Raw genomic sequence first — 12,135 nt, 5'->3', positions numbered from 1 at the left:
TTATTTCCGCTCTGTCCTTGAAACTTCTCTCCGTAGACTGATAGATGGAACTTTTTTCCTCTGGACTTTCTTCACTCGTCACTGTTTTCCTCATTAGCATGTCTTTATTCCCTCAAATGCACTTTCCACTCTCTTTGCCAGCAAGTATTTTCCCCCTGTTACTATTCAGCACACAGCTTTCATTCTGGACTCACAACAGGAGCAGAGGAACAGGAACCAGTTGCAGATCTAGTGCTGATTTGAGCAGAACAAAGCAAGCACAGGCTTTAACAAATGAAATCAGCATGGAAGGAATGGGTTAAGGATCCCTGTCCGTTATGCTGAGGTGGGAGAATTCATCACCCATAGCTACGTCATATTTTTGAGCAGACAGGAAGATCTCCAGATAGCACTGAGCACTGCTCTATTGGAACTTCTTTGGTAGTTTATTGCGGCGAGCTTGGCAGCCAACATGCTCACTTTCTTCACGGGAAAAGGGCCCATGCCTGCCCCTCCGGATCCCAAACTCTGCTTCCTCCTCCTCCTAAATCTTTGTTTTTGTGTAACAGCTTGGCCACGTGGTGAGTAAAAGACATTTATTTCAGGTTTGATTGTGTTTCTTACCGTGCACAAAGTCAGAGTGTTCTACTACACAGCCTCTCTTTTGTGAAAATGTTGCTAACTTTGGAAAAGTTTGTTGACTTATTTCTGACTAACTGTGGAGTTATTTGGAGATGAGTCACTTCTGCTGCTAAGACTTGCCTCAGCTCATGCGATGTGCCTCACTGGAATAAGACTAACACATACCTTCTCGTGGACTGGCCTGTACAGAGCATTTTCCTCTGCCAATTAGTCCAGCCATTGGACATATTAGTGAGGTTTCAATATCTGTGACTTTATATTTCAATTAGTACAGAAATCTATAACTGGGTAGAATTAAACCTGTGATGATGACAAATGGCTGTAGATCCTTGTGAGCTGCATCCTGAGCCCACTTTCCACTGCTCTGTGCATTGTGTTTGAGAGAGCAATAACATAACACAGTATATTCAGTAACATACCTAGCATTCAAAATGGGGTTGGGGGAAGAAGCTGCCATCTTCAGGGGGCTTTGGGACATATTTCAGGATCTCTGTGCGTCCCACGCTGCTCAACATGGTACATGACTGTGGGTCTGTAGGTACACCGTGGCATCTTTAAGTCCTGGATTTGGTTCACAAACAGTCCAGCTAGAGTTTGATAAGATCATCTGCAGGCATCGAGCCAGCATTTTTTCCAGTCAGCATGAAAAGCTGAGTGTGTGTTGCACAAGAAAGTCATTGCCGCATCATCAGATAAAAAGGAAAATAAAGGTTTGTACCTCTGCTACTGCATTTCTAAAGCCTCATGTAGACACAGACGCGTGCTGTGGGGCTAAATCAGTTTTCATTTTTTACAGGTAGAAACAGTGAAACTCTTCCACTGTAACTTTTCACTTTTGATCCTATCTACCTTCTTAGAGCCTGAAAACATCAAGCATCAGACCTCAGAGGGTTCAGTAGATGCATGTTAAGCTCGATTCCACTGTCCTTTGTTCTGGCTCCACACCTCTGACAGGGGACAACTGCCCGAGCTCTGAATGGAGCGTCATGTGTCGCCCGTGCTGTGAGTACCACCTCATCCAGTGTCGCTGTCCCTCAAAAGGGTCCAAGGTGGGCTACACGGTTCCCTGCTGCCGCAACGCTCTGGATCAGTGCGACCCCTGTATCATTCATCCAGGTACACTCTCATTGTAGCTTTAAAACGTTCCTTCACCTGTAATTATCTGCGAGGTGCTTCATTTGTCTCACTGCTCATGCTATCTCCAGCTTTTTTTAGTCTTATTATTTCCATACAAACAGCAGCTGCTCTCAGAGGTGTAAAAAAAACTTCTGATGATGATGATATATCCTGAGAAAAACCGTCCAGGCACTGAGTGTTTGGCTCGAGAAATGTTCAGTATATCCCGAGTCATTATGGTGTTATATTAGTCAGGGGCTGAGAGTTGCAAATTCACTTAAAAATGTCTTGGATGATTACTTTTACGTTACTTTCGGCTTATTTCGTTTTTATGTCCCTGCCAGGCTGCAGTCTGTTTGAGAACTGCAAAACCTGCCACAATGGAACATGGAAAGCCAATGATGACTTCTTCGTGAATGGAAAGTATTGTACAGAGTGTCGCCAAGGCTGGAGTGGCGGGGACTGTAAAAGTGAGTTTGATTGCTATAACCCAGCATTGCTGTGGGGCCTTATCGTGCCACAGAATTGGCTGAATTTTCTGAATCTTACTGCTGACATGAGAAAACTCACAGTGCCAAAGTACTTATGTAGAATTGAGCAAATGCACCCCATTCAGTTCTGATATCTTCTTATATATCATCTATACATGTCTTTGGCTGGATGCTTGAGGTTTTTGTTAATCAGATTTTCTTTTTTTTTTCTTTTTATAGAATACTGATCTGACCAGTTAGTTTAGAGTCAGATCTGAGATCCTCACATAAATGCAGTCAGTTTGCTTTAAGACAGTCAATACGTGTCTTAAAATGACTGCATGCATTGAAAGCTTTAAACAAGAATGTGCATGTATTTGCAGCATTTCAGTAACATGGTTAGAACGCTAACAAGTTAAATGAAATAATCCATCACCTAAAGATAAACATCTGCAATATGTACGACTATGAGTAGAAACATAATTAATTTATGGACCAAAGGATTTGGGGCTGTAACCATAATCAATACTGTATGTCCACAGTTTTCAGATTGTTGCGTCCAAACTTGTAATACATCATAAAGACACTTGGTGGCGACAGTGCTATCTTGTTAGGTTTCAGACAGGCTACATCCACAGTCACCAGCTACTAATCTACGAGCAGCTCATGTTCACTAACTACTTAAATACTGATCAGATATATGATCCGTGTTTTTTTTTTCTTTTGAAAACATGATTATCAGTATTGCAGCACAGCAGCTGCCACCCAAATAAGTTAAACCAAACGTATGCTGGTGAAGCTCATGGTGACATTTTGCTATTGATAGAGGAGTACAAACAAGTTTACCTGCTCGCCACTCCTGGTATTCACTCTCATCATATTTTTCCATTCTTTGTTGTTTCATGGCCGTGGGGAAATTGCACTTGGATGCCGTTCTGTCATGTGCCGTCGGTTTGACTTACACAAGGGAAGGCATGGCCAGTGTGCAATGTTTGTTGTCTTACACAACCTGTTTAGTGTCTGCGTGGGTCCAAGTGGCCGAGCATTCAAGTTAAATAGGCTGCATGGTTTTAATACGGCTTTGCCAAGCAGGCAGTGTGTCCAAAAAGGTTTGTGAACTCTAAAAGATTCTAAAAGGCGAAAACATTTTAACCATTAAACACAAACTCAAAGCCTCATTTCAGAGCTGACAGAAATCAATTTGGACAATTTTCTGCATCTTGTTTGGTTTTTTAGTCCTCTGAAGAACACACATGCCAGTACGAATACCAGCATGGTGTTTATAATCGTGGTTATTGAATTGACTGGTTGGATCCTGTAATCTCTCATTTTTTGGAAATTATCTACCCCCTTAGAGAGAATGTCACATTACTGGCCCCCGCATACAAAAGTAAAAATGCTCAGAGCTGCTGTGATAAACACGCATTTGATGAGAATGTGAATTGACTAAGTGAAAGTAAGCACAGATCTCTTGTGGGTAGCATGTGGAGGCGTCATTCAGCGGGCTCAGGGCCACATCGCCCTGGAGAGCTACCCAACAAATGCCCGATGTGAATGGACAGTGCAAGTGGAGAGGGGCAGCAACATCGAGCTGAGGTGGGTCACTTCTTTCAAAACCTTTGAGTGCACACAAAAGTATTCAGTATGTGAAGCAGAAAAGAATGGTCAGACTTTGTTTGTAGAGGCACCATAAGTTCACCACAAATAGTGAGAAAAGCAATCTAGACATTCTACTGTCTGTGTTAGGATTAATGAATGGACTAAAGTGAATTAGGATTTATATCAGCCTCAAGTCAAGGCAAGGCTTACCAAAGTTTACACAGACGCTGCTTCTTTTCACCTAGTCTTATGTGTGAGTGTAATAAAAACAACCTCTCTGTGACACAGCTAATAAATGTAGCTGGATCAGTGCGATGAGTATCAAAAGACCTGTGGCAGGATTTATTCTGTGCCGTTAATTTGGACTCCTGCTTTTTGAAACAGGCCAAGCTAAAGGATGCTACTTCCTGCAATTGGCCACACAGGAGACCAGCTCAGCATCACTGTCAGCTGATGTTGAAGCACACTGTTGTGAAAGGGTCTGCACTCTTAAATCTAGACCTTTAAAGAAAAAGTGTCGGGTACGAGCAGTTCTCTCTCATAGGAAAATTTCCCACACGCTGACAAAAAGTAGAAGAGCAGATGCAAAAAGAGAAATTATTCCATGTGCAGAAAGTGAAAAAGTGGCCATTTAAATGATTGGACTGTCACAGCTCCTCTGATGTTGAGGTGAAAGCAGAGTGGATAGCCCTGCATGAACCCACAGAATTCTGCACCTTGAATACTAATGTTAAGTCTTTTGACACAAATCAGTAAGTAACTTCTCTTTGTTCGTGCTGCAGGTTTTCACAGCTCAGCCTGGAGTCTGACCATAACTGTCATTACGACTATGTCGAGGTGCGTGACGGCTACAGTCTGAGCTCCCCTGTGATTGGCCGATTCTGTGGGGATCAGCTGCCTCCTCCAATAACGAGCTCTGGGAACTACTTGCACATCCTGTTCACTTCAGATGGCTACAACAACTTTGATGGCTTTGTTCTTACCTTTCAGCAGAGTTCAGGCAGGTACAACCATTGTTAGCAAAGTGAATGCTGCTTACACATTATGCACACAGAATGGATACGCCATAGACAAAATACCAGAGACACCTGACAGTATAATGCACTCTAATACAAGTGCCACAAGATAAATACTCCCTTTTAAGAGCTTAACATGTGCTTGTTAAGCTTGTTTAGTGAGTCCAGGGCGGTATTGCTCGACTACATTGCATTATAATATATGCTGTTCCTCTTATTATGTCCACAGCTGGTGCATTGTACTACATGGAATCCAAAGGAAACAATTAAGAATGATATATTCTTTGTCATAATATACTGTACTGTAGGTATTCGGATACATTTGTCATGAGTATGTGATGTCCCTCTGTGCATGGCGTGCACCGTATTTGCTCCTGGACCTTTTTATTTTATTCTGCTGTGTGTGTGTGCTGCCGCATATACAGGCCAGCGATGTGAGGCCGACAGGCAGCGACACAGATTTGTCATACTTATCCCTGCCCATTTGCCCTCTTTGAAGCAAATTATGCATCTAACTTGCATCCCATTAATCCAGTCTTTTCCCTCCTGGACAATAACTCCTGCTAGCTAACCTGAACATACAGTGGTACAGCCGGAATGGATGTCAGGGCCCCTCATAGCAATATTTTTGGAAGTCAAAGAAGGGTTTTAGTTATTTTAGCATATAATTACTCGCAAGGAAACAATAAACAGTTATAGTGGTTTTAGGCAGGCAGCAGTTAAAGGGGTTCAGTTCCTTCCTCTTACAATTCCAAAAGATTAACGTAACTGAGACGCTTTCCAATCAAAGACCTTCAACCTGTGGGGTGCTCCAGGGCACCATCCTAGGACTATTATTCTTTTCACTATGTATATTAATGATTTAAAAGCTGCCACGGAGAAAACACTGCAATACTAGCACCATGTGAAAGACAAAGTTTCAGTAAAAAATATACAAACCATTGAGATTCAGAGTATTAAAACAGCTCTCATGTAGGGAAAATGAAGGTCAGCTTTTGTTGGAGCTCAAGTTAGACAATCTCCAGGTCTCAGTTTTAAAGTTACATTACAGTCCACTCACACACTGGAAATACAGAGCGATCAATGCATGTACATACATTGCTTCACATTCTTACGTATTGCATGTTAAAGAGACTGATCTTAGCAAAAAATGCTATTAGTTATTGTGACTGAGTTTCAAATTACTAGCTTTCATGGGAGACTGTAACACATAAAATGCTCAGCTTACTTTGTCAAAAGTCAACTCAGTTCTTGGCCATTAACACAGCCCTGTTAGATGAGTGACGATAAGAACTCAGTTTTCCACAACGTCTCAAAACACACATCAGAACTTTTTCAAAATCTCAAAATTTTAAGGAAATCTATCAAAATCAAGTTTGAGCTCACTAAATAATGTGCTAATTGGTTGCTTATCCGGTAATGGTTTCAATCTCATCAGAGATTTCCATAATTATGCGGCAAGAGGTAACTCAGCTAATGTTATTCCTTTTAAGGCAAAAATAAATATTTGCATACCGCAGCAAAACGAAAGCAACACAATAACACAAACATAATGAGAGGATTTTCAAAGTCTGTCATCAGCTTTGTCCCATTTATGTGAATTCAGTCAAGTGTAAAGTGTTAACACGTGTATCCTTCTTATTATTTATGTCTTATTCAGTGGGGGTTTATCTGTCATTTATCACCAGAAAATATCTCCACAGTTTCAGCCATCAAGAATCGAGTGTGTGCAACCCCAGAGGAACCAGTGAATGGATATCTTCTGCCTGTATATGGCCCAAAGGAGGAGCTGGTATCTGTAAACTACCGGTGCCATCCACCTTTCACGCTTATCGGCTCCCAGCAGAGGATCTGTCAGCCTAATGGCACGTGGAGTGGTACGCTTCCCACGTGTTCAAAAGGTACATTTTCACCAGGTGGCTTGTAATTTGTAGTGTGTGTACAGCATAAAAGCCACATGATGCGTTTATAAAATGATTTTGTTCCTTTTCTCTCTCAAACACGTACTCATACAGGCCAAACAAGCAGAGTCCAGTGTTCCCCTCCACCCAAACTGCTCAATGGCTACCACAGACCTGCTCCTTACACAGCGGGGGGTGCGGAGACCATTGAGTTTTTCTGCAAAAAGTCCTACTTTTTGAGTGGAAACCACCAGAGCACCTGCCTCTCTAATGGGTCATGGAGTAACAGGCCACCCAAGTGTGTGAGAGGTAGCTGTTTTCAAAACCACATTAGGGTTGGGAACACCCTGTTACACAAACACCTGTTTTTCTGCTGTATTACTATGTGAGCATGGCACAACATGTCTCCAACATGCAGTTACTATTTGTTCATTTGACAACCCAATTTACCAGGGAATTTACATATCCTGACATGTGAAAACAGAAGCAATTTACCAATTATAGCTCTGTGACGAGTGCGTAAACAAGGTCATTGTTCGTGTCAGTGATGTTTTTGATTATATTTATTTGTATTTTCTGCATAGAATTCTTCCTATTTACGCTGAATAACTTACCCAGACAATTATTGACGATAGATGGTTCAGATGGTGATTCTTGTGCACTAATAGTCGCCTGCTTGATTTGCCTTTGCAGCATGTCGAGAGCCCAAAGTGTCTGAACTTGTGCGACAAAGTGTTGTGAAGCCACAGCTGATATCAAGGTAGCCACTAAGACACTGCATGCACTGTTATACTGTTTGAAATTCAAATGATGTTGTGGATGTAGCTCACACTGGTAACAGTATTCCCACGTTGAGTTATTGAAGTGCAGATAAGGAGCGATTAAGACACGCTTTTTCTTTTCCACAGGGAGAATCCTGACCAAAGACTATCATCCAGGTACAGCATGCACGATTTATTAGCAGCTGGTTTTATTCCACTTAAATCTGACAAACAGTCAAAGAAAGACGACGGCGCCTTAGTGGAGCTTCCTCGTGGCTTTCACCCGGTCTACACGAGCATAGAGTACAGGTGCGCCTCCCCGCTCTACCGCCACACAGGGAGCTCCAAACGCACCTGTCTGAAGACTGGCAGGTGGAGTGGACGCCATGTTTCCTGCTCACCAGGTGAGAGCAGCAGCAGTGTAGACAGTATCCAACAGAAATGTGTGTAACATTAAAAAAAATATGACTTCTCTACAAATAAAGAGCTGAGTTCATAAGCTGTAAAGCAGATTGTTGATTCAACATGCTTTTGTTGCTAAGGTGGCTAATGTTAGCATGTTAGTACAATTTAGAAAGATATTGCTTATTTCTGTATGTTCATTAACGTTCAGATTTTTTGACTTTTCACAAGAGTGAAAATTCATTTTTGACTTTGGAAATAGAAGTTATTAAATATCTTGATCCATTTGCATTTCACCTCAGGGGTGCACGACTCCTCTCTACCTTCATATTACATTTTTAAACAACCATCATCCATTTTGGGAAATGCTGGTATTTTCTGTGTTGTAGAGAGTTAGATGGAAAGATCGATGCCACTCTTGCATCTGCATGGTAAAGAATCTGCAGCCAGCAGCTGGCTAGCTTAGCTTAGCTTAAAGAATAGAAACAGGGCGAAACAGTTCGCCTTCCTCTGGCCAAAGCTTAGACTCTCATCCACAAGGTCAAACTGTTCTTTTAAATGCCTGCACCCCCACCGTCACCTCACACACAGGTGTTTTCTTTCTTTTTACCTGGTTAGTCTCAGAGCTGTGTGCTCAGGTTTGGACTGTGCTTCACTGACATGTCTCTGAGCCTCCTATACGTTTTGTTGAACCTGTTTTTGGACGGTTTACACCTCTAATACCTCCACCTCTAATGATATTTGTTTGTGAAGCTTGGTGAACTCGTGAAACTGCCGCAGAGCTCCAACCGATCTCAGCTTGAACAGAAGCCTAACTAACCAGAAGTAGAAGCACCTGTGCCTGTGTGTGCTGGGCCTTTGAGTGTCTCACAGTGTTTGCCGTGCAAAGTAAAAGGCAGAAGAATTATGTTTGCCCAAGTGTCACCTTGAAATTTTGAGCACGTCTTTTTTTGTGCCAGGTTGTTATGAATTTAAATCTTAAGCACTCTTTCTCCTCTCTGGCTGTTCTTCCCACAGTTTGTGGCAAATTCGACACTTTCAGTCCAAATAACCTCACAGACGCTCAGTGGCCGTGGCACGCAGCCATCTATATCCGCTCACCTCCTGACCACACTGCAAGCACCCACAGGCCACCTGGGATAGCCGTGTCTCTCCAGCAGGGGGCCTCAGAGGAGTCCACATTCTGGTACCTGGCCTGCAGCGGGGCTCTGCTCACCCAGCGAAGCGTCCTGGTGGCAGCTCAGTGTGTGGTAGACAAGGACAAGCAGCAGACCCTTCACCCAGCACGAGTGAAGGTTGTCATAGGCGTGCAGTACCAGACATCCAAGGATCGGATGAAAAGCCTGAACCACCTCAGGGTACAAGACAGTCTACCAGTCAAAGAAAATCCACCAAATGTTTTAGATTTATGGGATTATTATGAGCTCGTAGAAAATTGGAATCTGTTCTCATGGTGATGTTTTGAGTTCACACCACAAAATATCATAATTTCCCAGCAGGCGTGAATCTCTCAAGTTGATATGTAGATATATTTTCATATCAAAAGACATTTAAATGCCAAGGTTAAAAGGCTGCCGCCTGCAAATTACCAAAAGCATGCTCATTATAGTCTTGAAATAGCTTGACGTCTTTGTATTTTCAGGTCAGATGGTGCATAAAAGTTTACCATGACTGCAAAATCAACCAAACAGCAGATGCGGTGATAAAGTATTAAGAGAGGAATCTTCATTAAATAGATATAATCTTCTGGATGAGTTTTTGTTTGTATATGGTACAGCAAGGAGTCCTTTGGCATTAAGATGTGCACTTAAAGCTTTAACGGGATACATCTGTATTTGATTTGGATTTGAGATTTTTGTGCATCTTGACGCATATAATCTGATCGTGACAGATATTCTAAAAACAACAAAACTTGGCACTTTCACAGTGGAATCAAGCTTTCTCAGGTATTCTCCATTCTCACGTTCATCCATTTTCATCTCATTGCTTCTCTATTTCTGCCCCAACAGGTTTCAGACATTTTAGTCCATCCAGATTTTCCCTCTGCACCAGACTCTGATGTGGCTGTGCTCAAGCTGAAAGACAAGGCCAAGATTAGCGAGCGTGTGCTGCCAGTGTGTCTGCCCAAAGTACAAGGAGGAGAGGTGACAGCGCAGGAGGCTTACGCTGCGAGGTGGATTTCACCAAACGATGACGGGCACCTGAGCCGCCACGCTCCCTCGAGCCAGACCAAACTTGTTCAGTTGGGTGACGTTGCGCAATGTGAACGGGAATTTGCCCAAGGAGGCGCGTATACCGCAGTGATCAGTGACAATACGCTGTGTGTCATTAGAAAACCACCCAGCCTTCAAAGCCCTTGCCCCGGTGTTGTTCCAGGCATCACGACCGTACCAGCTGTGTTTTCATCCACAAGTGGCGTCTTGTCGGGTCATGAAGAGACTGAGGAGGCCTCTGGCGCAGGCTGGCAGCTTCTTGGTTTAGAGAGCTTCAGCTATAAAGAAAAGAGCTGCAACCAACAGACTCACACGGTTCAGACGCGAATCAGCAGCTTTCGAGACTGGATAGAGAAAAACATGAAGTAGATTTTTGTTTCTCTGCATCTCTTGTAAAGCTTCATTTCAGCAGCTCAACTCTGAAATGGGCATTTATTTATATTTGTGGTTGAAAGTGGTGGAGATGGAGTGGACAGTGAGAACATTTGCTGTGGTAATTTTCTATCTGTGTCAATATTAGATAAGGTGAGAGCTGTTTGTCTCTCCCCCTTTCAGTCCTCTTTGTCTTTTTTGTGTGCATGTTATTCTTCTGTATCTGGGCCACCTCCACTTCAAACAACTCACCATGAGCTGGTTAACACACACACCCACGTACTCATGATCTTTGAATGTTACCTTGTGTTTGTGAAGTGTATTTTTCAGAATAGAATTTTGAAGATCATGATTGTTCTTTAAAAAATAAAGAAACCCTCCAGATGCTGTTTTGAGTCTTTGATGCTCAGTGTTAGTGCACACTGCTCAGCTGGAAGGCAAACCGGGGTTGAGGGCATTATCACTTGATGAATGAAATATGTTTTCTTACATTTACTGATTATCTTCTGGCACTGTGTGGTTTGGTCTATAGATCCACACTGAAAGTCAAAATTTGCTGACCGTCAGTCATCAGCAGTCAGATTTTTATTAGATTTATATTTTGAGCTTGTGTCCTGATTTGGCTGACTTTCAGTCCATGTTACATTTATTTGAAAATGAAGTTACTTTTGTTATCATGAACTAATTATATAAAATAATGGACTAAATATTAAAGCTTTTACGTTCCAAGCCAATCTTCAAATCTAAAAAGTGCTTTGGAGCTGAGTTCCTGTCTCCACTTCACGGTTGTAATGCTCAATCCTGCTGAAGTGTCCTTGGGCAAGTCACTGAATCTCTGCCAGCTCCAAGTCTCTGACCTCTGACTGTCCTGGAGATAAACATTTTCCAAGAAGGATAAGTCATTATCTGCAAAGTAAGACACATACAGTATGAAGTATGGATAAGTTTATTCTCTGCTAAGTTGATATTAGGACATTTATTATTCAGTTTGCATGCAAAGTCTCCAATTCCAAATAAAAAAACTCAAACATTTGTCTGTTAAGAAGCACTAATGTTCAAACATCATTTAAAACTCAGTGACACATTATTTCTCTTATTTGCATGCATTTCCGAGCTTGTGTGCACATGCAGGGCAGTTCACCTTGTAAGGACTAGGTGTTCATCTGTAAATATGCACTCTACCTGTGTGTCTGTGGCGTGTTCGCATGTGAGGTTATGCATTCGTGAGTTTCTCTGCAGACTCTCCAACATGTGCTGTCATTGAGAAACACACTGAGAGGATTTGCTAAACTTAGCTCTTACTCCTGAGACGCAGACACCCGCTGTGCTCTCCGCGGCTTTGTGCAGGACACCTTTTAATCCCGGCCAATTAAACAATGAGTAGCTCAGTAGTCTGTCTCTGCAACTTGCAGACGGAGTTGTGAGGGAAAAAGCAGCTGATGATTGTATTTCTACTGTAAAGAAAGTGAGCAAATGCATAAGGAAAGGCTAGAAAATGCATTATACTGCAACATATTAGTGATTCCACTGCACACCTAAGATGCACAGCACCACATGAGGAAACACATTAATGCATTGCAAATAGAAATGCGTTCACCACATTTTATCATTTTTGCATTTGCGTTGACTTTATGGGCTTGGGCCTTAATGCACTAGCAGAGGTC

The 12,135-nt window shown here is 42.3% G+C and overlaps 1 protein-coding gene across 1 annotated transcript; it reads left to right on the top strand.

Moving 5' to 3' along the window:
• The first annotated feature begins 451 nt into the window (after positions 1 to 451).
• Positions 452 to 10,854, top strand: pamr1a (peptidase domain containing associated with muscle regeneration 1a). Its single transcript, XM_076738564.1, has 11 exons — positions 452 to 560; positions 1,576 to 1,737; positions 2,082 to 2,207; positions 3,689 to 3,803; positions 4,589 to 4,806; positions 6,511 to 6,723; positions 6,838 to 7,032; positions 7,417 to 7,483; positions 7,632 to 7,888; positions 8,904 to 9,244; positions 9,896 to 10,854. The coding sequence occupies exons 1-11, from the start codon at positions 452 to 454 to the stop codon at positions 10,466 to 10,468; spliced, it is 2,376 nt and encodes a 791-aa protein (XP_076594679.1). The 3' UTR covers positions 10,469 to 10,854.
• The last annotated feature ends 1,281 nt before the right edge of the window (positions 10,855 to 12,135 follow it).

Source organism: Chaetodon auriga, chromosome 1 (genome assembly GCF_051107435.1).
Source record: "Chaetodon auriga isolate fChaAug3 chromosome 1, fChaAug3.hap1, whole genome shotgun sequence".
Lineage (NCBI taxonomy): Eukaryota > Metazoa > Chordata > Actinopteri > Chaetodontiformes > Chaetodontidae > Chaetodon > Chaetodon auriga.
This window is presented reverse-complemented; position numbering and strand designations above follow the sequence as displayed.

Coding starts and splice junctions, on each gene's coding strand:
- pamr1a (XM_076738564.1), top strand. CDS start 452: ATGCTCACTTTCTTCACGGGAAAAGGGCCCATGCCTGCCCCTCCGGAT. Junction 561..1,575: donor TGTAACAGCTTGGCCACGTG/GTGAGTAAAAGA, acceptor CACCTCTGACAG/GGGACAACTGCCCGAGCTCT. Junction 7,889..8,903: donor CCATGTTTCCTGCTCACCAG/GTGAGAGCAGCA, acceptor TTCTTCCCACAG/TTTGTGGCAAATTCGACACT.